Source organism: Cebidichthys violaceus, unplaced genomic scaffold (assembly GCF_023349555.1).
Source record: "Cebidichthys violaceus isolate CVI_PGR_0920_01 unplaced genomic scaffold, fCebVio1.0.p SCAF_2, whole genome shotgun sequence".
NCBI classification, from domain to species: Eukaryota; Metazoa; Chordata; class Actinopteri; order Perciformes; family Stichaeidae; genus Cebidichthys; species Cebidichthys violaceus.
Window position 1 is genome coordinate 7456454 of NW_027176372.1, and position 27653 is coordinate 7484106.

The window sequence follows — 27653 nt, forward strand, 5'->3', positions numbered from 1 at the left end:
ATTCAAATGAACGGCTGAAGGAAAATAACTTGGCTTCGGCTATTAGTGTATTTTACAACTTTTAGAATCTAATGGTTTAAATAAGGGCTATTCACGTGTCCTAACTGGCAAGTTCATTCACCTTAAAAAATTTGAGTCACAGATGTCTCTTTCCCAATCTATATATTCCATATAGATCTATTTTTGGGCCCCATGGCATCATGTGACGGACCAGAAATTGTAATTCCACCATTCGGCCACTGTGTAAAATTTGTTTCAAATCCTGGTGCTCTTCCTGTGGGCCATGTTTAGCTGATGTGAATTGCACCGGTTGATGGGAACGTGATTCATTTATTTTAGCAACATTTTAAAAGTTTGCCAAAAAATCTGTTCGACAATTGTATGGAAACATGGCTAATTTACTTGATTCTTGGGAGCAACATAACATGTTAAAACTCAACACTGATCACCTTATACAATTAATATGGCATACAAATTCTTGATTACATTTAGCCAATGCAGGGCAAAATGACCTCAAATTAGACGATGTACCATCAAACACAAAATTGCTAACTAGCTACAGGCGGTACCTTAAGGGCGGGAAAACAAACTACGACTGCAAAAATACTTCAGCGTTCAAATTTGTTTGACTGTTATGAGAAATATCTTAGCTGATAAATGCGCCACTATGTTCACCAGCTATTTGCTGTCTGCCTAGCAGGAAGTGTACAGTAGGTTTTTAGAGCTTAAGACAACTGCCCGCAGTGGCAATTAGATTGCAGGGTAGAAAACCAAAACAACAAGTTAAAAAAGGCTAAAGTACTTCTTGAGCTGAGAGGAAAAGCAGAATTAGATGATAATTCTCTGTGGGTTGCCCGTGACCAAGCATCTACTTAAACCTTACGCATAGCAATAGACGCATGCTAACATATTTTGTGCTATCTGTGCTTTCTACCGAAATATATTTAATGCTCCAACTAATAGCCATACAGCCATAGCAAACATGTTATACATGTTAGGAACGAGCAAAGATGCTATTTTTATAGGAGATTTCAATGTGCAGTTATTTAAAGGCAAACATCACCGTGTCAGCTGAGGTCAACTCATGATTTGCTAACGATACGGTTGACAAACATTTTTGCAATGTGATGAAATTTTGTCAAAATGTTCATACCAGCTAGCCCAAATTAGCATGTAGAACTTGCAGAAGAAATTCTGAGTAAAGAGAGAGAGAGAGAGAGAGAGAGAGAGAGACAGGATTGCCTACTTTGTGCACTGTTGCTTGGCAATGAGAAAGAAGAGAGATGGCAATCAAACAAGTGATTTTGGTGATGGAAGATGGGAGTACATTTTATATTTAAGGTGAAGGGGAGAACTGATGTCGCTTTGGGCCTTTCACAGTGTTGTTCGTTGGAAAATAGGAAAGGAGAAGTTCATGTGAAGGGCACAGGCACTGAACATCAACCTTAAACGAAAATCCATTCTGTATGTACAGGCGACCGAAGATACATAAGTATTTTAATTTTGATGATTTAGTCAACCCAAAAACTGAACAAATGCAAGAATCAAAAGTCTGGGATTCTTTGTGAATGCATTTTCTTTTTCAAATCCCAGAATTCCCAGCATCTGAATTTGCAACTTGTGTATCTTTGAGTCAAGATCCTTATTACATTTAAAAAACAAGTCACATTTATACATACATAATTTACTGCAAAAACCTCTCCAACCCTGACAATGGGCCTCATGCAAGAACCCCATTTGCAACAGATTATACTCCTGAGTGGCACTTATGAGAACTTGAGGCATTAACCAATTTTCTCTTGCTTATAGAAATTCATGAGTGAAGCCATTAGGGAAGTGCCTTAAAATTGCATTCTCTCTAATGGCCAGCAGGGGGCGACTCCTCTGTTTGCAAAAAAAAGTCTGATTGTATAGAAGTCTATGAGAAAATGACTCTACTTCTCACTTGATTAATTATCTCAGTAAACATTGCAAACATGAGTTTATGGTCTCAATCTCTAGTTTCAAGTATTCTTCAATAAAGCATGATGTTCATTTAGTAAATTATGGTCCATTCAGAGTCAAATAGACCATAAAGTAGGGTATGCTTTAGGGCGAGGCTATCTTGACAGGATGCTACGACGGAATTGTCTGGTCTGGACGTCTTAGAACTTTTACTCTTTCACATTGTGTTTCACTTTCAGTTTGTGAAAGTTAATTGTAACACTTTTGGTTGTCTAGAAATGTCTTATTGAAAACATTGCCGAAATATATTACAATAAGAAAGGAGTAACTAAAACTGTGAAATGTAACAATCTGTTCAGCGTATCAGAGTGATGTGCATGGTTCGCCACTTTAGTTGGAAGCAAATCTGTATTGCCATCATTTTTTAAGAAATCAGATCTGTTTCATCCGCTGATTCCTGACAGCAGGAGCTCAGCCGTGTGAAATGGTTGACATTTTTTGTGAAGGAAACTTGGCCACAACTTGGCCACAACTTGGAGATGTTTCAGGGGCATTGATTATGCTAATAGTCAAGTCTCACAAACGCGCACCTGCTCATGAATAGGTGTCAATCATCAAACCGGTGAATCCGACGTGAAACACTTTGGAAAAAAAACAAGAGAGGTTAAATCTTTTCCAGAAGCCATTGTTTTTTTTCTTAAGTTGTTTCCTGTGAAGACGGGAGTTTATTTTGAAAAAACTGTATGTATGTAACCTGCGAAAATTAACACGTGTTGAAGACATCATACCAACCATTATATGAGGATATGTTATTTAATGATATGGTTGATATTACGCTACATCGTGGTTCTTGGTCTTCCCAGGTCCATTGGGTTCAGAGCAACCGAAACCGGACTGGGGCCAGAGTTGAACAAGGTCGAAATGATACTCGTGTTGGGTGGAGTCTTGTTTTACTGCCATGGGTCTCAGGGTTTGTGTCTCAGCACCAGCAAAATATTGTAGTTAGTCTGAAGCATATTATAAAAAGTGTATGCTGTTTACCATGATTGCTGTATTGTATGTGATTCACAGATATGAAAATTGTTAAGAGAATCAAATATCTTCTATCCATCTGTTGCCCAGTTGGCTTTCGGGATGTTTTTATTGTTGGTGCAAATCATTTTTTATTGATTTGTTTTTCAAGCACACGGACAGATTATTTCTGGAATGACTTTCTATATGACTTTACATTCATTAGGACAGAGCATCATGCTGCTACTGGTGATCTCTCTTTGTTTGTGTCTGTCGGGGTCGACCTCATTTCGGTTTGGGTCTAATTATTCTCGTGTCTATTCCGGTCGGGTCGGTTGTGCTTGGGTCTCTACTTTTTAAAATTAATTTATGCTTGTTAGCTTTGAACCCTCCAATTTTTGGACAACTAGCACCTCGACTATACCCCATGATATTATTTATGATATTCTCTTCTCTTTTCCTAGTTTCTTCTTTCCATTACTCGCTGTTCTCATTTAATTTCTATTCTGACTGCTCTCTCCTTCTCCCCATCCTTTCCGTTCTGCCTTCCTCTCTCTGATTGCTATTTCCCCTTTCTCCCTTTCTCTCAATCTTCCCCTTTCACTCTTTCTGTATCTTGTCCTCCCCTTCACCTTCCCCCTCCTTTTTTGTTTCTCTTCTCCTTCTCGTCACCCTTTTCAGCCTCCATCTTGACTCAATAAAAATATTCCTCTCTCTCTCTATTTCTCCCACCTTTCCTCCATCTCTCCTTACCCCTTCCCTCTCCCTTCCTGTCCTCTATCTTTTTCTCTCTGCCTCTTGGTCTCCCTTCTCTCTCTCCACCCTCCTCCAGCTCTCTCTCTCTCTCTCTCTCTCTCTCTCCATCTATCTGACTGCAGTTGTGGGAACACATTATTTTATGATCATACTGAGAGGCCCCTGAAAGTGTTTTCCCACATTCGTCCTCTGCCCCATCTCACCCCCCCCTAAAGGCATTTGATCAAACAATACCAGTCCAATAAGATTGGAGGGGGGGGGGGGGGGGGGGGGTGAAAACAGGGGAAAACTGGATGATTCAAGGGGAGATGACAGAATTGCACAAAAAAGAGAGGAAAAAGATTGCGAACCAAATTGAGGGAGAGAGAGAGAGCGTCACATCTTCCATTTGAATTAACAGAGAGATCGGAGCGCGACCGGCTGTGCCTCCTAGTTGCTGAGCCCACTGAAATGGGGATGATCCACAGGCTTTGTTCTGTGCAGCTGTATACAAGCTCTCTGGGATGCAAGCCGCTCTCTTCTCAGCTCAAACGCCTGTCGCTTCACCCGGCCGCAGTTACACACAGCGACCACAGGAGAGCAATGGTGTCAAATCCACGAGCACGAGAGACCGGCAGAGCTGAGGGCCTACAGCGTGCTCAAGTCACTGCAAGTCGAAAAAACAAAAAGAGAGACAAAGTAAATCTAAATATAGTGCATGTACGCTCATTCAGCGGACGGCTACTAATTAGTTTTTTGAAAAGTAATTAGACTCAAATGCCAGACAGGAAAAAACGGCACGTGCACCCTGATCCTTCAACTGCTACCCGAGTGCCCTGAAGCAAAGCACAGCACCCGCTGGCTGTGGTTGTGAATAGATCTCATCTCTGTTCTGTTTATTACACATAACAGAATTTTCCACTGCCGACATTTGGACTTGTCACGTCAGCAGGACGCGCACAGGTGTAAGTAATCACGTGAATTAGGTCTCCGCTCTATTTGAGTGTCCATTAAGCCAGTGAGCCAGTCTGGATGACAGAAGGACCCTGGAAGTGGCACACCTGGAGGTAATGCAGCCACGATTAAAGGTATTGATTACATCTGTGACTTTTCTGAGACTCAAGATGTTTACTGTAGAAAAACTATTCCTTCCTTCCAACAATTTGTTTTAATGAAGAAGCTAAACTGTTAAATCACATTATGTGTACTAATATGGTCTGTCTGGCAGCAAGGGAAAGCGGTGAAAACATCCCGTTATTTATATATATATATATATATATACTAAAATATATACTAACACAGAAGTATATTGCTCTTTTTTCAATTAGTGAGCAGCAGAGGTGTTGGTTCTAGTCAATATGCTAAGCTAGGCTAACTACTTCCTTAGTCCAGCTCCATGCACAGATAGATTACATGTTGATATCAATCTTCTTTTATTATTCTCGGGTAGAGGGAAAGAAGACTCAAGTTAAGTCCACTTATGTTGACCGACAATTAAACCGTTAATACAAACAAAACAAAAAACAACTACATAACCATAAAGTGATGCCTCTTCAAAGTAAATCAGATCTAATATTCAAATTTGTGTCAGTCTTTTCTAAAGAGTTAAATGCAGCGCAACAACACAATAATGTGAAGGAGGCAGATTTCTCTCAGTTTAATTAGCTGTTAAATCTGTTTTCGTCTCGTCCCAGTGTATCTATTACATTCTAATGATCTTACATGATTCAGCATTGTTTTAAGTGCTTTTTGCTCCATAACAGTGTCCATGTTGTGCCAACAAAGCAGGGCAATGGCTTATTTCTCTCTTTTTTTCCTAGCAGTGAAATTGCTGATGAGTGTATTTTTTGCATGCCCTATGGTCTCTATCTTTGGCACTTGGTCCAAATTGTAAATCAATGGGGAAACCCAGGCAGGCATGATCCATCTCCACTGCTGTTGGAGGTGATGGAGGTAAAGGAAATATTATTAATGATGTGAGCATGGTGTGATGAAAAACCACACTCATATACACAACACATTATCTCTTAAAATCTTTACCAACAGTCGACTAATAACGTTCAGACAATCCGACGTATTTATACGTTGTGTCTTTTCACAGTAAAAGCTCACTTTTAGTGATTTTTAATGCGCCATTCATATCACACAGCCTCCCTGTAAAGCCATGTGTGAAAACAGGGATTTATGAGCATTTGCACTGGGAATACTTCCAATAATGGTCACCTCCCCAGCAGGGGAACTGTGGAAATAGCTGGGACTCTTGCCCACTAAGCCAATGATTTTCTTGAAGGAGCTGAAGGAAAATTTTCAGATGACTGATGAGGTTATTTCATTTTTGTTTTTTTTGGATGGCGTGCCATTATTTTCTATCAAATATTTTTGGTCTTTTTTTTCAGGTAGTTTAGCATTTAGCTATCCACACTCTTTCAAAAAGGGAATATTAATGTGTAAAATGCATGTGCTTTTAATGCCATGGCATGCTTTTTCCTCACATTCATACCTCACACCCGCATGAAAATTATCTCCATAAATGTTATGCTGTAAAATGTACATTGGTTTTCATAGGCTGATTATGGTCTTTAGAAAATATATTGTGTAGCCTCCTTTGATGAACATCCAATGTTCTCTTTGAATAATAATTATCTTTAATAATAATCATGTGAGAAAACATATCCTTCACAAAATACAAGCTGCAGTAATGATGCGTGTGGCTTAGAAAATATCACAGCTTCAGGCGTGTGGGTCAAAAAGTTCAGAGTGAGTTATTAATAACTTACAAACATTGAGTGCAATAGCCCACCTTCCACCATGCTGGTGCTTCTGTCAGTTGATGATTCTGATCCACTAGCTTTTGCCCTTTTTGATGATTCATAAAGAAATTTGCTTTTGCTTTGCCGTGTTCTTGTGCAGTCTGTTAGCAACAAGCGCGTGGTTACGTTGTGAGACTTAAACGGAATTTGCGACCGGACTGAAAATTTGGAGACACTATTAACCACTTACTGGAATCTAAATATCATTACAATATAAACATAACAATGAAGTGAAACTTTTATTTGTTTATTTTATTATTATTTATAGCTGTGAACGTGTAAGTCCACCAATATGCCTGGTGTGTCTCCAGCACCCTCCCCACCAGTACTTCCCACGGCCTCGCTCATAGATCAGATCTCTCAGCCTGAGGATTTTTACCTTGTCATTTCTCAAAGCTCATGTTGGAGCCCGAGGTTTAGGGGTGATGAACTGAAATATCCCTGGTTGGAATATGTTCACTATGAAAATAAAGCCCAAGGACCATTGCCCCAAAAAAGAACAAAAAAAACAAAACTCACATCAATAGCCTTGGTCTTAGGCAAAGCCCTCTTGATGTTTTTGACCTTCTTTTAATAATGCCCTTAATTCCCTCACACTTATATTTCTCACCTTGTTTGGTTGCTCTAAACATTTTTTAATTCTTTTATAAAGTGCTTGTGAATTCTGTTTTGGAAAGTGATTCATAAATGAAGAGGCCTATTAATGTTATAAGAATTCCTGCAAATACATGGCTGCATTTTCTTTTTCTTTAGGAGAAGAAGTAGAAATGATTTGCTGCATTATGTAACATCATGATATGCTGATGAGGCCCACACTATAAAAGGTAATATAAGATGAATGGAAAATATTGCTACTTGAAAAGCAACCAAACACTGTATGTGTTTCTATTGTACAGTATGTATAGGCCCTACAGGCTACAGTAGTTGACAAAACACTCAATGTCCACTTTCTGTACTCGCTTGTTGTGGTGCTTTTGACCATACCACACACTCCTCATCAGCATAGATCTGGAGCTCCAGTACAAGCAAGTAAGTTTAGCTTTAGTTGTTTTGTCAGCTGCAGTTTCCAAGATCAAGAATGAACAGTCAAGCTCAACTAGGTGACAGTAAATTAAACTGAATATGAAGTTGATATAACCTTGTTGTATACATCTATTATTCATTTGGTCTGATCAAGACTCACTGGCCTTCACAGCAGTTTGTCCTTGAGCAGTTAACAGTGTCGTGAGTCACTTTATAATTTCCATAGTATGGGCAACAATACTGTATTAGAAATGATACAAGCACTGAAAATGTCTCCACATCTTTATACACAAGAGTTAAGGCAAACGGTACAACACGCTGACAACAAGCAAACATACTGCAGGCTCCATGTGGTGCACTCTTTGCTAATGAACTAATTAAGAACGAAACGGCCATGCAGTCTAACCCTAGATTGAAGAAAACAAAGCAACTGTAATTGGTGAGTAAATAGATCTCGTTATAATAAAAAAAAAGTATTACATTTTGTTCATTGCCACACAGATAAAGATATAAGGTAAAGAGGGAAAAAGCTAGTTCTTTATCAGCTCAGTCAACGAAAGAATGAATGCTGACGTCGACGGTTGCTTTGCATGAGTCCCAGCAACAATATTACTGTTAAAATGAAACTATTAAATATTGGTATCTACTTGGCCCAGAGGGTAAATGGGCAGCAGCATAGACCATATAGGAAGTGGGCGTAGTTGTCGTGAAGTCACTCATTGTTTTGTGGACTGCGCTGAAGTCTGGAGTTCGGCATTTTGGCCGTCACCATCTTGTTTTTTTTACTCTAAATTGACAATAATTTACTAAATGATCATCATGCTGTATTGAAGAAGACTTGAAACTAGTGATTGAGACCATAAACTCATGTTCACAATGTTTACTGAAATAACAACAAATCAAGTGAGAAGCATACAATCTAATGTCCTTTTGCAACCAGAGGAGTCGCCTCCTGCCAGTAGAAAGAATACACGTTTAAGAAACTTCTGCATTGGCTTCAATTTTCAGAACCAGAAGTTGCCGCCCGACAGCAGCTGGCCACTGTATGTGTAGGCCTACGTCTCTGATGCCCACAAATATAGACCTAGCCGGTTTGTTGGCTCATATCTTTATCTGTGTCATATTGGAAACTGTGGCATTCTGATAGTGCTAATCAAATCTATTCCCCCTGCAGTGAAAGCCAGTTAAATCATTATCTTACATTTCTCTTTGTCTCTAAGCTGTCTTATCCCTGCTCTCTGAGGATGGAAAGACCTCGTCTCTGTTCTGTGTGTTTGGCTGCACTCAGATATCTTTGTGTTTGTGTGTGTGCATTTGTGTAAACTTGCATTTGAGCATCTCTTTGTGCTTTTTGTCTGTGCATGGGTCTTATGGGTGTGTGTCTGTGTTATCTCCACCGCCCCCACAAACCAGATAAGTCCCACTCAGTTAAAGCTATGAATTAAACATGTGTTTTCTCTTGTTTATCTCTATGTGCATGTATATGTGCGTGTGCATGTATCTTATAAATTCATAGCGCTTCACAGTATTTTAAGTCAGTTGACATATGCGTTCCCCTGGCTTTTAAAAGTGGACTGTGTCACTGAACACACTTCTTCATTCTGTGTGGTGTGTATGGTTGTGTGTGCGTTTCATCGAGCCAGTCATTCAGCAAGCCACTTTTTTGTTTGGGTTGCTAACACCAGACAGTGTAAGTGTTTGAGGCTTTTAGTACATTTCATCCCCTTTCAAATGAGAAACTTACAGTAAAGTGTTGTTTGCTAGAATTCAAACTTTCTTTGATACAATGTCTGTTTGGAATCTGTCAAAAGCTGGGCTGGTTTGCACCAAGTGTGAAGCTGGGTTACTCATCACTTCCAAGTCTGAGGCTACGGTACCTTGCCTAAAAAAAGCTGGGCTGTCTCCTTTGGGTTGGGAGTTAGTTGCTGCCCCAAATAGAGGACCGCAAGTATCTCGGGGTCCTCTTCATCGTCAAGTCAAGGTGGGCCATGAGATCCATAGACGGATTGGTGTGAATTCAGCAGTAATGCAGGCAACGTATAAGACTGTCATGGTGAAGATTTACCAGTTGATCCAGGTTCCAACACTGACCCATGGTCATGAGCTTGGCGTAGAGACAAGGTTGTGGATACGAGCAAATGAAAAGAAGTTTAATTTGCAGGGTGTTAGGGCTCACCCTCAGACCGGTGTTCCTGCCTCTCATGCTTCCTGGAGCGTAACGACAGAACGCTTCGCTTTTTTGGGGAACGCCCCTGGTTCCTGCACGTCAGTGTGAAATCAGATTGATGGGGTGCCTCATCCAGTTCCTGTAGTTATGGGTATGAGCGTTCTGCAAAATACAGGGGGACTCGGAGGGTCCAAGACGGGAGCCAAGACCCCCTAATTTCCACTGGGTATTTTGCACACTGGGTATGATAGCTACAACGTTTGGCTGGTTACAACTATGACCTGGACCTGGATAAGTGTGAATGCATGGGTGAATAATAAATGGAACCTTTACACAATAACTCAAACAACCAATTAAAAAAAACTGTCACATCAAAGAGAACATGCTTGTAAAGTCTAATCTACACATCTTGTGGTAAACGGAAAGCAATAAATACATGCAATGAGGAGGAAATATGGAAAGGCAAATAAAAAAAAAGAAAGAAACGTGAAAAGGAAGGAGAGGGGAGGGTGTTGGCCAGCACTGAGTCACATATCATAGTAATATACACACTATCAGGACTGAACAGTTTTGTGGATTCTAGTCCTTGTGGGACAAGATTCTGAACCTGCATGCTGGTTGCGGCAGACATGCCGGTTTATAAAATGACCACCCGTGTGTTTGTGTATGCAGACGTGTACACCGCCTGCAGATGTCATGCTGTAGTGGAACGACTGAATCGGAGATGTCCGACTGATACAGATCTTCCCTGCAGGCACCGCCCCGCCTGGCCCGGTCCCCACCGAGCCATTTGCAGCTTATCACAAATAATGTGCTGGTTGTGCTGCGAAGCGTTCTATTTGCTTTCTATCAAGTCTGCAGCACAAGATGGCAGAAAATGTGAAGTACAGCGCACAGCCTGTTTTCTCAGACTGTGTTCATGTTAATCAAACTAATGAATAAATGGATATAGTTAAGATTAAACATCATTACACCTGCCCTGCAGAAATGCTCTGGAGCAGAACTGTATCAGCTCCAGGGCTGCTGCATTTTTTATTTACCGCTCTCACACTGAAGCTCCTTCAAAGATGTTTAATTATCACAGTTTCATCATAAACACAATCTGTGAATTTGTTTCTATGTACCCATCCTCTCCGTCTTTGCCTGTGTGTGTGTGTGTGTGTGTGTGTGTGTGTGTGTGCGCGTGTGTTTGGGTTTGTGAGAATCAGAACTGCTGCTGTTGTCCCCCTGGGGTGGACACAGCAGATGGGTGAGCAGAACACACACACAGATACACAAGTAAATGACTGCCCCTGTGGCACCGTTGAGTGCCTAAATACCAATGTTGCTTCGCCTCCTGGTGCCACTCTGCAAGGTCAGTGGATAACACCTTATTACCTCTCTCTCTCTCTCTCTCTCTCTCTCTCTCTCTCTCTCTCTCTCTCTCTCTCTCTCTCTCTCTCTCTCTCTCTCTCTCTCTCTCTCTCTCTCTCTCCCCAAAGACACACTGGTAATATCCCAAGAGAAAATCAAACATTGCTGCACACGGTATCACTCTGCTTCTATCCGGTATGCGCATGTTGGTAAACTGCACGGTTATTCTCACTTCTTTGTGAAACACACACACACACACACACACACACACACACACACACACACACACACACACTTCTGTACTATGGTACCAGATGGCGTGCCTCAAAAGAGTCGGGTGGCAAACCAAACCATTCCTCCACGTGGTTACCATGGGGACCTACCACCACACACACACACACACACACACACACACACACACACACTGGCTTAGTAAGGTTTATGCTAGAGGCAAATCTCCATGAATGCTAAATATGAGGACAACTGTCTCTCAGCAATGACACTGAATGAAACAGCAGGTCACGGTGCATGCTTTTATTTTGCATATTAGTGAATTTGTAAGGGACAGAGCAACATTGACAGTTGTAGAAGCATTGTACGACATACTGTGCAGGTGTATAACGTCAAAGCTAATTTCCAGCACCTGTCCCTTGATGGGCATTGATAGTTCCGGTAATTTGGCAAAGCACGTCGGTCAAAACAGCACGGTGTGCCAGCACAGACGTTGAGCTCTTGACATCGCTGTGCTATCGAATTATACTAGTGCATAGTCCGTTCAGATCATGCCGGTTCAGAACGGGCTGCATGCTTGGCCTGTGGTGTCTCTGCTTGCAGCATTCTCGAAAAAAACGCTCACACAAACAGCTTCACACTTAACACTGCACCTCATTAGGTCCTCAACAATACAGCTGCCATGACAGAAGGTAGTTGTCTCACACACCCAAGTCACTCAAGCTGCTCACAGTCAGAAACACTGGTGAGATCTGGTGGCAGATTTTACCGTTAGGCAAGGTAGGCAACTGCTTGGTGGCCCAACTAAAAGGGCAGCTAAAAATTATAGGTTTTATTATGATTTTTAGATATCAAAAGTATTGAATTGTTACTCTAGCTCATTGTACCCTGAAATAACTTACAAAAGAGCCCAAGAGCACTTATGCAACTCAACTATAAACTACTTACTGTGTACTTTTACTTCACATGAAATCATTGTAGTTCTACATTTACCTGACAGAGAGACTGGTTACATTGGTAATGTGATGCCTTATTATTCATTAAACCATCCAGTATCATATTAGAATTGGAAGCTCCACCCTAAACAGACATTATTCAGATTTAAGTGCATTGTGCTGATAATGCCTCTTTCACTTTTCACTTGAAGTAACTATTTGAAGGCAGGACTTTGACCGTACTGTATTATTAGTTTTACTAATAAGTAAATAGTTAAACTTACTTTGAGTACTGTTAAGTTTTGAGGATCACACGCCTGCACTGTTTTCATTAAGTAGGCAATCTAGAATCCAGCTGTGGAATGGCGGACTCCGCCAGTACCAATAAAAACTATTATATAGAGAGGTAATTACTGAATGTATTTTTTTGCCAATAAATTGTATCACAAATGGAGACAAATTTCTTAAATAGAAACCTAAAGTGTCTATAATAATATTTTTTACAATAGAAATGTATCAAATGACAATATGAAAACAACGTGAAAGGGGTTGCTCATAGTGACCTACAGAGAATTATCACCTGAATCTTGTTTCTGCTGCCCCAAAAAAATCATCAATTGCAGGTTTAAGGACTACAACTTTTATAATCCTAACGCTAATATCATGGGGGGATGTATTCATCTGCTTGTTTTCAATTCTTTGTGCAGAGACAAACTGCTGCACTAATGAATATAATCCATCATTTTCATTATCAAAACGTCATCAACGATCCTATTGCAGCTAATTATCATGTTTAACAGCATTATTTGTCCCATGCTGCCCACTGTTATGTTGTGGTGGCAAAGAAGGTGAGAGAGCACTCAGACCAGAGTGTGTGTGTGGGACGGGGGTGGGGGTGGGGGGGATGTCAGCTGGACACACAGTGATCTGTTCTCAGCTCAGGTAAAGTGGAGCCTCTTCAGTTTCATTGTTTGGTGTTATGAAGTAATGTTAGTGGAAATATGATGGATTATATCAGTGAAGGCAGCAGTGTCTCTTCAAGCTACTTTTCAAATTGGTTTTGATAAACAATAGAAGTCTAAGGCTTCCAGCAGGCAACGATAGGACACATGAAAGCGTGGTGGAAAATGTCAGTCAGTTTAGGCTTTTCTTGGGAATTATTAAGTCAAAATAAGTGAACATTACAGTAGATATCACTCAGCAACATCTCATACCTTAATGTAAACCTAATCGTAACCCTAATCCTACAAAGCCCGAGCACTTCAAACATTAAATGTGCTATATTCAAAATTCACAGCATCAGTAAAACAGCAAACAATATTTGCAATGCAAGGATATAGTGGATTTAGATAAGAGAATGAAGTCACTCTCCATCTGTGTGTGTTCTTAAAAGGGAAACCAATGAGTGAGTTAAACCTGCATTATTTCTAATGGCCATCAGGGGGCGACTCCTCTGGTCACAAAAAGAAGTCTGTTTGTGAAGAATTCTATGAGAAAGTGATCCTACTTCTCACTTGATTCATTCCCTCAGTAAACATTGTAAACATGAGTTTAGGGTCTCAATCTCCAGTTTCAAGTCTTCTTCAATACAGCATGATGTTCATTTAGTAAATTATGGTCCATTTAGAGTCCAATAGACCATAAAGCAGAGTATGCTTTAGGGTGGGGCTACCTTGTGATTGACGGGCTGCTATCACGGCGTTGTCCGGTCTGGGAGTTGTCCTTGTTTTTGTCTCTGAACTTTTACCCTTTGTGTTTTTTAATTGTAACCTTTATGGTCACCTAAAAAAAGTTCCCTTCCAGATTAACACGTTTAGCTCTCTCAGCACTGTTGCCGTTGTTTGCCCTGCTTGTGCTATTAGCACCGTCAATTCAATGAAAATGAAAGAAATGAACAAGGCTAGTTAAGTGGACCTTAGAGTTGAGATTATTTGATCACACAACAAGGAGTTAACAACCTCACACTCACACATAACTGGTGCAAAGAAGCAAACAGTGGAAGTTATTATGGCTCTGGGTGCGTGTGCATGCATGCGTGTCTCCAATCAGTGTTTCCCTCTCAATCTTTCAACCGACTAAAGAGATATTGATGAGGCACAGAGGGATTTGACAGGTGTGTGTGTCCTTGGTTTGTAAACCTCCAGATATTTAGTCGGGACCATGCTACCACACTCTCAGTGCCTCCAAACACACGCCCACATGTTCACACACATCCCCAAACATACACCGGAGTTTTTGATATTAGGACTGCCGGTGACACCTAAATATGAATTTTACATGTGTTTGGAGGGTGGGGACGGTATGTTTACCTCTGTAATCTGTATTTTGACTCGTGATGGGTTTTGGAAACTTGTCAGAAAGCCTATTTTCCATCCCCACCCGAGACGTAGGGTGGTTAAGAAGTTACCAGACTTGGGGAGTAAATGACACTGCTTGATGGCACAGTGCGTGCCTAAATGTAATTTCTCCAACTCCCCTCACAGATTCGGGAAGAAGGTTTCTGTCAAAATCAAACAGAAATGTAATAAAGGTTATACACACAATGACATGTACTTCGATTCATTTAAGAGCAAAGTACAATAAAACAATCTGAGCAGATGAGATTTCATCTGTCCAGGGTCTTTGCGGCGCGCAGTGAGGCCTGAGCTCTGGGAGCGAGCTGTGTGCTGGGGCCCTGCACCGTCTCCCCCGTCACCACCTAGGTGTCCATCTAATTAATAATGTGTGTAATCAGAAACAGACAGAGGGAGGGAGATAGAGAATTAATAACTTGTGTACTCATGGATTGACAGAAAGGATGAAGGAAGGGGCAGAAAGAAAGAGAGATTTCTTTTTTTTTTTTTAGACGTTTCTGATGCCGGTCACCATGGTCACACAAGTGGAGGAAATGTATGTGAGTTCAAAAGCCCACCACACACCAGCCAATTATCATTTCAGCTCTTTTCTTTGGTGTAATATTTTGAGAGTACTAAATAGCACATTTACACAAACTGTTTTTTACTGTTAATATGATAATCATAATGAGGGGGATCCAGTTAGTTTGATCATATATACACACACATCCATCTATCCATCCATCCATCCATCCATCCATCCATCCATCCATCTATAAAGATGGGCAGCGACTCTGCTGTCCTGACGTCAGTGAGAAGTTCATTCCACCACTGTGGGGCCAGGACAGAAAACAGCCGTGACCGGGTCGATCGGCCGCAGGGACCTCTGAGTGACGGGGCAACCAACCGCCCCGAGGCAGCAGAGCGAAGTGGTCGGGCGGGGGTGTAGGGCTTGACCATGGCCTGGAGATAGGAAGGAGCTGTTCCTTTCACTGCCCTGTAGGCTAGCACCAGAGTCTTAAACTGGATGCGAGCTCTTACAGGTAGCCAGTGTAGAGAACAGAGAAAGGAAGTTGTGTGGGAGAACTTGGGGCGATTGAACACCAGGCAAGCTGCGGCTTTCTGGACAAGCTCCAGAGGTCTGATGGCCGACGCCGGGGCTCCGGCGAGTAGAGAGTTGCAGTAGTCCAGGCGGGAGATGACAAGAGCCTGGATGAGCACCTGCGCCGTCTCGTCAGTGAGGAAGGGGCGAATCCTACTGATGTTGTAGAACAGGAATCTGCAGGAGCGTGTAACGGATGAAATGTTTGCTGAGAATGACAGTTGGTCATCCAGGGTCACACCCAGGTTCCTCGCAGTCTGAGTCGGTGTCACCACGATATCAACAATGGTGATGGACAGGTCCCGGTGCGGGCAACCCTTCCCTGGGAGGAACAGTAGCTCGGTTTTGTCTAGGTTGAGCTTGAGGTGGTTTGTCGTCATCCACTTCGAAATGTCAGCCAAGCACGCAGTGATGCGTGTCTTCACTTGGGTGTCACCGGGGGGAAATGACAAGACCAGCTGGGTGTCATCAGCATAACAATGGTAGGAGAAATCATTTGAGCGAATAACAGAACCCAGAGATGTTGTGTAGAGCGAGAAGAGAAGGGGACCCACGACTGAACCTTGCGGAACCCCCGTAGTCAGCATGCGTGGTTCCAACACGGCCCCCCTCCAGGTCACCTGGTAGGATCGACCTGTCAAGTAGGATGCAAACAGGGAGAGTTCAGAGCCTGAGACGCCCATCCCTTCGAGGGTGGAGAGGAGGATCTGATGGTTCACAATGTCAAAAGCCGCAGACAGGTCCTGGAGAATCAGGACAGAGGAGAGAGAGTTAGCTCTCGCGGCGTGAAGCGACTCTGTCACCGCAAGGAGGGCTGTCTCTGTCGAGTGACCCACTTTGATCCCGGACTGGTGGGGATCCAAAAGGCTGTTCTGGTGGAGATAGGAAGACAGTTGGTTAAAGACAGCACATTCAAGTGTTTTGGATAGAAAGGGTAGAAGAGAAACCAGTCTGAAGTTCTTGACATCAGAGGGGTCGAGCGATGGTTTCTTCAGGAAGGGGGTGACTCTGGCGGTCTTGAAGGCTGTGGGAAAGCATCCTGAAACAAGAGATGTGTTGATGAGGTGGGTGAGGAAAGGAAGGAGTTCAGTCGCAATAGACTGAAGAAGAGGGGAAGGGATCGGGTCAAGGGAGCACGTGGTGGGGCGGTTAGATGTAACAAGGTTGAGGACCTCGTTAGGGGAGAGAGGAGCCAGATAGGGTAAGATGGGGCATGGAGAGGGGAGGGAGAGCTGTGGGGGCAGGGCTGGATCCTCCTCCTCTGAGAGGAGGATCTGATATCGTTTACCTTCTTGTCAAAGAAGTTGGCAAAATTATCAGGGAGAAGGAAGGAAGTAGGAGAGGGGGGTGGGCGTTGGAGGAGTGAAGTGAAAGTTTCAAAGAGTTTTTTAGGATTGGAAGCAGAGGTTAGGATTTTAGAGTGGAAGAACGCAGCTTTAGCAGTAGATGGAGAGGAGGAAAAAGTGGAAAGAAGAGCTTGGAAGTTAAGAAGATCCTCTGGGAGTTTGCCTTTTCTCCATTTACGCTCAGCCTCTCTTAGGCTCCATCTATCAGTATGCACTGAGTCAGACAGCCACGGGACAGGTGGAGTTGGCCGTGCAGGCCTGGAGGTGAAGGGACAGAGTTTGTCCAAAGAAGAAGTAAGGGTGGAGAGGAGAAGATCAGTAGCAGTATCAGGGGATAGGAGAGAGAAGGATTCAGGGTCAGGCAGAGCAGAGGTAACAGAAGAGGAAAGATCAGCAGGGGAAAGGGAGCGGAGATGGCTACGGGTAGAAACCATGTGGGTAGGTGGAGGAAGTGATGGGGGAGAGGATAGGGAGAGGGAGTAGGACATGAAATAGTGGTCAGAGAGCTGAAGGGGAGTGACAGAGAGGTTAGCAGTAGAACAGTGTCTAGTGAAGATAAGAACCAGCTGGTTGCCGACCTTGTGGGTAGGAGGAGAAGAGGAGTGGTAAAGGTCAAAGGAGGAGAGGAAGGAAATAAGAGGTTCAAACTTATCAGTCTGGATGTTGAAGTCGCCGAGCAGGATGAGTGCGGAGCCACCGTCATGGAAGTGCGAGACTAGTGTGTCGAGCTCCTCCAGGAACTCACCAAGAGGCCCTGGTGGGCGATACACAACAACAATGGTGAGCTTGACTGGATAAGTGACAGTAACAGCATGAAATTTGAAAGAGGACGGGCAGAACTGTGGAACAGAGACAAGAGAGTATTTCCATTTTGGGGAAATTAGCAGGCCAGTATCACCACCCCGCCTCGCAGCTCTGGGAGTGTGAGAGAAAGAGTACACATCTGACAGAGCTGCAGGTGTGGTGGTGTTTTCTGGTGTTCACAACTGAGACAACTGAGACAGGCCTAAGTACAGGCCTAAGTACAACTATCAAGACACTTAGTTTAAAGCAAGAACAAGATACTTATCAAATGCAGGTGAGTTTACAGATGGTTATGGAAATCAATTCACGCAAAATGAATGAAAAGAGTAAAAACCAGAGTCTAGCAGGCAGATAAATCTGTCCTTGGATTTGCAGGTTGATAATGTGTTTCATTAAGACACACTTGGGCTGAAAGGAATTAAAGGAAATTTTGAATTTTATCCATAAAAATCAATTTGGGACAGAACACTTGAGGACACGGGTCAATTGAGGTTCTGTTGAAGGAGCTGTCAGCTGAATAATGTGACCCGTTACTACACACTGAAATCCCATGGCTCTGCAGGGGGAAGGACTTTGCAGTGATTTTAATCACTTTTGGGGGAAATCAAAGAGTTCATGGAATCCAGAGGGGAGAATGCCTCGCTGCTTAAGGACACTTACTGGATACTAGACCGTGCATTTCTAATGGACATCACTGAGACATTAGAACTGTGTAATGCAAGGCAAAGGTAAGACTGTCTCTGACATGATCAGTGCTGTAAACGCATTTAAGGTTAAAAGAAAAGCATTTTTCTGTGCTTTTATGAAGAAAGAAGCCGCTGCTCTAACCCTCTGTGCAGTCAGTGCCGAATGACAATGCCTCCTCTTGGACAGGGCTGCAGAAAAGTACTATCAACTAGACTTGAGCAAGAATTCAAAGCCCGGTTCTGTGACTTTGATAAGCTGGAGCCACGTGTGTCATTCATTTCTAATCCTTTGGTGCAAGAGGACATGACATGCATTGCTAAGCAACTGAGTGGAGCATTCCTAGTGGGGTGGAGATGGAAATTCTCTCTTTGCAAAGTGACATTCACTTCAAAGCCCACCAGGGCTCACATGCCTAAGCACAGCATCTATGAACGTCTTTTTGGTTCAACCCGTCTGTGTGAATCAGCCTTTTTTGATATGAACCTCATTAAGAACAAACACAGGACACACCTCCCTCCTGCTCATCTAGAAGACTCAGTCAGAGTTGCAGTGTCGAGTTGTACCCCTGATTACATGTCAAGCCTACCACTGAAGAGACCATTACAGACCAATCAGGTGTTAACTGATGTATTCTTGTGAAAAAACAAAAAAAAGACGTTTAGGAACTTTAAATTTAAACTGTGCAAAAATATCTGACTTTCAAAACATGGTTTGACAGAGTGCAGGTGCACACCCTAGTAACAGTAAAAGTATCATTTCCAACTTTTAAGCTAATTAGGCAACCGTTGCCAAGAGTGTCTCTACTGAGACGCCTTCTCTTTTTGCTGCTGTAATGGACACTATATGTATTGGGGAGATGTGCCGCCTTTCACTACACTTTGGTTTCACTACACTCTGCTTCTTCTCCTTCCTTACATGCACTGTGTTTAGCTGTTATACTAGTATATACCTTATATTATACTAACTTATAGAGTATATTGTAGATGTCAGGTCCAACCAAGTGTAACATCTCTGAGATGCCGTACGTGAGAGAATCACATTTTGCAGAGAAGCTTTCTAAAATAAATCCAACATTGAATGTTTTTCGTGATAATTTATCCATTTTTGTTCCATGCTGAAAACAAGTATTGTTGTTAGCCAAATCCTAAAAAAAAGCTTTGCGCACTGGAATGACACAAGATAAAAAAAGTGACCTTACATGGTAATAATGCATAATATGTTAACTGCGGTCTATATGTCTACGGAGGTGCTCAGAGGAATAATTTATTTAAGTACCTTCTCAGATAACATCAAAAACACACATTTCAGAAAAGTCGTGGGCTGAGTTATTTGCTTTATAAAAACCCAAACGATCTCTCAGACCATCTTGGCGATTCTAGAGTTAAAAAGGAAGAACAGTTGCTGATCTTGTTCTCTTTTGTTCAGCTCCAGTCCCACTAACAATAATGCAATAGTTATGCATATTTAGCCTCAGGAAGGAATGGTCAATGCAGTGGGATATAACCCCAATCACACAAGCACAACTTGATTTTGCTAAGTGGTCACTCAAAGTGGCAACAAAAGAGAATTTTCATTATTGAGCACTTGTATACTTTGACAACTACTATCAAAATCTACACTTCCCCCTTTTTGGATGGAGTCCTGTTTGAGTCCACACAGTTTACTCTTGTGTTTTGATAGAGCACCTAATGTGCGATGTGGTCACCGGTGATTGACACCGGAATTGAATTAAGGCAAGCAGCGTAAATCCATGACATCTCAATTAACTGGAAGCTCTTCTGTCGTCTTTCTGTCCTCTGATTTACAATGGTTAGATTGATGGCATCATTTCTTTGTGCATATTAATGTGGTTTCAAACACATTAGTCAGTGCCATTATGTAAGATAATAATGCCGTTCCTCTGCTTTTTAGTTGTGATTTAACTGTTCCAGCACACTGCTGAGTGTGAAATGGATGCAGACATAATAACTGCTCATGCACGGAAAAAACTAAGACTCTAACACTGATTTTGACTGTGAGAGGGATTTCGTTTTAATAGCATGCTGGACTCTGGGGGAAATGGTTCTTTAAAACAAAGACTGATTTAAAGATACAATTTCTCTCATTCACTTACTCATCACAACTCCTTATACACCTGACCACAAACATTTTGATTTATTCCCCTAATGTTCCGTCATTTACTATGTGTATTTTATTGTCTTCATTGTGTAAATGGAGCCAAAGCTCTTGGATCACAAGCGTAACATCATACTTGAGTGGAAATGCTGCGTTGTTCTTTTCCATCTTTATCATTTTCGGTTGGCATGGTTCTCTCGTACTGCAAGTCACCGTCACGTATCCTCAGTTCAGTGACACTAAACGCACAGTAGTTTTAATTGTAAAGCATTTAATTCCAGTAATGTTTCATGGAGCCACGCAAGCCCTGGCTGCAATATTGGTTAGCGTCTGTGTCCTTGTTTTGGTTTTTGCAGTGGTTTTCAAATTATTATTTTTTTAATGGCAGCTGTTTAATTTATTAAATCCATGTAGTTCCAGTAAAATAAATGTAGAGCTAAGGCATGAACACTGACACCCCATTTATTCATTTATCTGGCAGTTCTGATCTGAATTGAGTCACAGACTGGGATAGTCTGAGCTGCAGTGTGAATATAGTCAAACCTTTTGATCCTCTTGTACCCCCGGTGACCAAGGATCAACTCCCAGCACACATTCTTACATCTGTCGTTCCGTCTCTCCTCCTCCCTGTCTGAATAAATAAGAAATACTACAGCTGAGTGGCCTGCCAACTTTCCTGTGAGATGACAAAAGTTGGGGCCTTATATTCCTCCATTCTGTACCTAACAGCCTGGAGCCAGATGTATAAATCTCTGTATGGATTAAGGACTAAAAATCACAGACGGATTTTCATTAGATCTATAAAGCTCTGTGAACACACAGTGGCCCCACAGCTCGCTTTCAAGAAATGTTGTGTACCAGCATTAATGACCTCTCCTACATTAAGCCAGGAATGGATGTCAACACACAGTTTGGTTTAATCTGGTCTGGACAAAAAACGCTAACTAAAAATACACGTTTTCTCTTTCATCTTTCATCAGCAGTGCCCTTTGAAAAGCTACTAACAAATGAATATGCAGATTGTTTTTGACAGAATGCGTTATTGTGTGCTATATCTACATGACTGCATGATTTTGAACTATATGTACTGCTTTTAGAGACAAGGATGTTAAAAACTAGATGCAGCCCTCTATGATTTACTGAGAGGATTCAGTCTCCGAATTCCCTCTTTGATGGCACTCAAGCAGCTCACTTAAACACGTTTATTAATATTGGTTTATGGTGCATGAATAGAGATGGAGATTAATCTGCCTCCTACACCAGTGAAATTAATATTATGTTAGATGCAAACTTCACAAGCCAAGGGGGCAGGGTCCCTGTTGATACAGACACCAGCACACACTTCTAGCGGGTCATAAGTGATGAGATTGGGAGGGATTGTATTTGTATCAGTCCCTATGTTGTTGTTTTTTAAAGAAATCGTTGAATATTACACATTTAAAGTTAACAATGACAACGCTTGGGAGAAAAAGACAAGGAGATATTAGACTAGATTGACTGGAAAGTTTTTCATTTCCGGAAATAGTTAAAATTTTCTTTGACTAAGATGAGACTAAAATGGCCAGACTATTAGTCAACTAAAACTCCCCTCCCACAATATGCTAAAAACTTACAAGTACATTTGACACAGGACTAATGGACCTTTTACAAAGAACGGGGCAACAGTACCACTGCACTTTGAAACCCATTGTTTCCGATGGCTTGCACAGCTTTTTACCATCCTGTGGGAAAGGCCCATAAGCGTCTTTCTTATATGACACAATTTGACATATACTGTATTTAAATGGCTTTTTAACTCAAGATTATGTTCTTGTAGTGTGTATTCAACATGAGGAGGCTGGTCTCATTCAGCATTCACAACCTATGACAAATAATGCGCTTGATTCCTAGTTATCCCATGAAATAATTTCATATATTATCCAAGTAATCATGAACGAGGAAGTATAAAGACCACTGAAGCGCACACAGATCAAAAGGAAGGGGAGGTGGATGGGTCCAACAAACAGCCATCTTTCAGCCAGGAGACCTCTGTTGGATCCTCATGAGAAGTGAATGTTGATGATTTTTTGTCACGCAACTTGCGTTCCTCAGTAACGTATTTAGTATCTTTTCCTAAGCCTATCTAAGTGGTTTTGTTGTCTAACCCTAACTGAGTTTCCTGTGAAGACGGAAGTATATTTTGAACAGACCGTACGTATGTAACAAGCTGAAATTGACTTTCGTAGGAAAACGCACAAAAAAAGAAGGGTAACTTTTCGTAAGATATCATACAGTGTTTTATGAGGATATCTCGAACTAATTGGTTTATTGAGTGGAGTCTACCTACAACTGTGTAGACCTTTTAGTTGGTTCTTCACAAGTCAACGGAGTTCCAGTTTGGAAGAATTTAATGTTAAGACGACTTATTTTCAAGGCAAAACCTGCCATTTTAAGAAATATTCCATAGAAACATCAGAGGCAGGACAGAACACACATTTCATCAAAATCTCTTGGAAAAGGTTTTACATTACAAGTAAAGTAGAGAGAGAAAGATGATGGGAGCAGAGTAGGGAGGAGAGTGAGGTAAATATGGCAGAGACAGAATAATATAGAAAGAGGGAGATAGTTATTCAGTTTTCCATTTGAATTCTAATAAACCCCACCACCCCCACACAGAGAAAAAAGCCAAGGTAGCTACTCTGAAATCCCTAAAATCACACTCTAATCCTCAACCCACACATCCTATTATGTTAAAAATCATCTGCACTACTTCTCCCTTTCCTCTGTTCTATTGTCGTTCGTCTTTATCCTACTCCCAACATGTCTCCCATATAATGCCTCAGCCCTCACCGACCTCTTTTCCTCTCAATCACTGTCTCCTTGTCTTATATAATTTTCATTTGTTTTAAAAATGCATAACACAAATATGGGACACATGCTAATATCCAAGTGATAATCTAAACTGTTCATATTAATACACCCCAAGTGCTGTCTTGTGTGCTCTGGCCAACAAGAGGAGATTTAGTTTTAAACGTCTTAACAATGCATTAAGAAAAATGAACGTTGCATATTGCATGAACAGTAATAACCAAAATGCCACATTGCTTAATGAGCACTTAACCATTGCAGTTCAGTAAAAACTGTAAGGCTCATTACACACCAGAACACTACATTTTTGGATGAATGAAACTTGGAGAGAAACCTCTCCTTTTGTAGACTTTTAAAAAATTCATCATTGTAGCGCTGAAAAAAGTGGAAACAACTTATTATCGGCTTCCATTGAAAATGCCTTGTAACCTGTTGCTTTGTGAGTTGCAGTGTGAACATAGCCTCACTACCTCATGGATGTATACAGAGAACTGGATACAGCATTGGAGGCAGCGCCCCGTTCATTCCCAGCCTAGTTCTCGGACTTATTCACATGAATGGAAGAATGAAAATAACTCTGGGTTCGGCTATTTTATAACTTTTAGGACCTAATAATTTAATTAAGGGCTTTTAATGTGCTCATACTGGGAAGCTATCCTTTGAGTTACACTTGTCTCTTTGTCAATGTAAGTCTATGGGAAAAAAAGTATTTTTTGGGCCTTATGGCATCACGTGACGGACTAGAAATTGTAATTCCACCTTTTAGCCTCTATAGGTAAATCTTGCTTCAAAGCCCAGCGATCTTCCTGGGGGCTTGAGCGTCACACACAACCATTGCAGTTATGCCCATAATATGAAAAAGTGTATGAAAATAAGGTTGAGATACACTTCCGAAGTGTATCTGTTCCATCAGAAGTGTGTAAGATTGATCACAGAATAAGGCTCCTGAAACGCCTCGTGAACAGAGATATCAGAGCCCGATTGAAAAAAGAATGTAGCTACTTGTGTGAGTAGGAAGAAAATAGCTTTTAGGGGTATCCTGTAAGGAACTGAAGTTTGGGACAAGTGAAGATTTGAGCTGTTGGTTGCCCTAGATAAAATTTTGCCCATCCAATAGTTGTCAAGATTTCACTCTATGCTAATCCTTACCACTTTGTTAGCATGGCTAACAAGACTCTCCGTCTTCATTGGCCTCGCAACTCCTTTTAGGAATACAATCAAGAGACTCCACCACCAGTCACTTTGATTTACAGTAACCTAGTGCAAATGACATGCAGGGAGTTGTGCAGAGTTTCTTCTGCTCAGCTCAGTTGACTTTAATCAGAGTACCCAGTGTCGAGTCACTGGCATAGATCTAAGCAGAAATCCTTTCATGTTATTGCTTTTAGTTCTCCAAGTCTGTTAGATTGCACTCCTATGCTGCCGCTGGCCTCCCGCATACAGTCAGCCAACATCAAACTCTGCAAATGTGTATTCTGCAAGTTTCCTTCAGTTCAACTGAAGTCAAGCAAGCAACGTCCCCGCTGTCATTGTTGGCCAATTACATCTCTAAGCTACCAGGAATCTGACTACATATTACACGATACAGATTAAAGAAGTGAGTCTTTTATTTGCCCTGTGCCACACTCTTATCTAAAGCAAGAGAACTTGTAATCCATAATGTAATACGCGGCCGTGTGGGGTATTCTGTGTGAAACTAGTAAAAGTGTGTGTGTGTATCTCGTTCTATATATAAAATCAAACTTTTCCCCACTTTCTCTATTAAGCCCATGATTAGCCTCTGTGACAGACAGGAGCAAGCTTAGTGTTAACTCTGGTGGCCTTGATCAAAGACACACACACACACACACACACACACACGCATAAAAGTTCAAGTGCATGTATAAATATAAAGTCATGTCACTTTGATACTAATACAGGGACCCATATCCACGCATTAATACAATGATATGCATGTATTCATGCACTCTGGGCCCAAAAAGGACTGCAACTGTACGAGTGTGTGTGTTTTTGCATTAATTACATGCACTTGTGTGATTCCATGGATGTTTCTACATTTGACTAACGTCTGTTGTAATGAGGTTGGACTTTCTTTTGTCTGTCACCTCAAAAAAAAAAAGATAAACCCCCTCCTCATCAAAGAGCGAAAGGATTATGGGGGAAGTTAAAAATAGCCCACATGAAGAGAGACGGATAAGACTTTTTTTTAGCTGTGGGCACTTTTATCCCCCTCTTCATCCTACGCTCATTTCTTTCTAAGCTTGAAGCAATTCGTCCGTATGCTGCAGAAACCTTGTAGGCCCAACCAAGGTCGTAATGTAATGTGGAGGCCGAATCCATGCCTTGCAGTCACTGGACTTCTGACGATGTCTGTTCACCACAAGGAGAGGAGAGACAGAGATTATGAATGTTTGTCTTCCTGACTGAACTTGCGCTTAAGCTTCATATAAGTGTGAGGATAAAGGATTGATTAGAGTCACTCTCATGAGAGCACAGCTGAAGGCCTTGGAGAGCAGTTACAGTTGGAGCCGTCTGCAGTGGAGACAGCAGCAAGATTACCTCTGTCGTGATCTCCTGGACGTCTGGGTGAGAGTGAAGAAACGCAGACTTAATGTGAGATGAACGCTACAATGAGGCCAAGTATATCCAGGAACAGTCAGGCCAGATAGTGAAGGAGGCTGGGGGGACATGTAAGGATGGACTTGAGGTTCAAGTGGGAAATGAACATAACAGATTGTTCATTAAAAAAGATCCTTCGCACACTCGTGCATCCACACGCATCCATAACCTACAAAGTGTGCGTCTCTCATACTGCAAATCTTTTCCTCTTGTGTGGAGAACGAGTTGTTGCTGTGGCTACCGGAGCAGAGAAGCCGGTGAGGCAAGGTGGAAAAAAAACATTTTACTCATAGATCTATTCATCCCCAGAGAACGCAAACCCACACTCATGAACACTCAGACGAACACACAGTGTGACACACACACACACACACACACACACACACACACACACACACACACACACACAGCATTAATGTTGATCAGTAACACTGAAGGAGCGGCTTTCGTCTTCATTAGCCGCTGAAGTTTAAGTCAGCGTGAAGGTGAGGGAGAGGAGATTTATTGTACGTGTGTGTGTGTGTGTGTGTTTGCGTCTGTGTATTGTTGTCATCCCGCAGCGTTTCCGTCTCTCAGTTGTCATCTGCGTCTCGTTCTTTCAGGATCCTTATAAGAGGCTTTCACGCCAATCACTCTCCACTCTGTCTGAGCTTCTGTGTCAATCTCTCTCTCTCTCTCTCTCTCTCTCTCTCTCTCTCTCTCTCTCTCTCTCTCTCTCTCTCTCTCTCTGCCACGGAGAGCACACAGTCTGCAGAGTCATGGAGAGGAACTTATCTTTACATGGACGCTCTCGTCGGCATGCTGAGCAAAAGCCAAAGTTTTGAGACCTTATAGTGTCAAATAAAGGTGGCCGAAAGAAAAAGAAGTAAAGAAAAACACACCCCTTCCACAGTCTCCAGCTCTGACACAATCATCTCTGCAAGACAGAACCAAGACAGGTCACCACCTACACATCTGCCATTTGGTGGGCACTTTATCCAAAGCACCTCACGCGGCATCCCGGTAGATTGTTTACCCGCAGTGTTTATGTGTGAGGTAAAAAAACCGAATGGCCCTTATGAGTCATTGGCAGCCGGTCATTGTAATGGGGCCACAATGACAAGCAAACACAGAGAGTTTTTATTTGTTTTCTCTGCGTTTTAGTGACATGAAAAATGTAGCTGCTGGTGGAAAACTACTGTCTGGTCATGTGGCTGCAGGGATCATAGCCAGCTTTGGGGTCCTGTGTAATTATTTCCTAAAAAGGAATGGCGTGAAAGAGCAGGAAACTGACAGCTATCAATTTCAAAATCAAAGAGACTAAATGGCCTTGTCAGGGATAGACGATATTGTTGAGAACTATTGACGCTCTGTTGTGCCATTTTGACATGCTATTTGATATTATCTTGAATTACTAAATCCGATGATGATGATGTCTTCATTGGTTAGGCTGGTTTACTTGGTTTGAGACCTGATATGTGCGCGCTTACTATCGGGGAAGGGAGAGGCATCATGGCGTCATCCTAGCATATAAAAATCTGCAATGTCCTCCCCAACTGACAGTCCAGCCCTCTACGTCTTTTATACAGAATATTAAGTCAGAATTGGCAGT

The 27653-nt window shown here is 41.9% G+C and overlaps 1 protein-coding gene across 1 annotated transcript in view; it reads right to left on the minus strand.

The window, feature by feature from the left end:
- Positions 1–15253: 15253 nt before the first annotated feature.
- LOC137875813 (uncharacterized) overlaps positions 15254–27653 on the minus strand; it is a 135523-nt gene continuing 123123 nt past the window's right edge. Inside the window, 2 exon segments of the mRNA XM_068715316.1 lie at positions 15254–16863; positions 16866–17971. Of these exon segments, the coding sequence (XP_068571417.1) occupies positions 15254–16863; positions 16866–17971 (2716 nt within the window).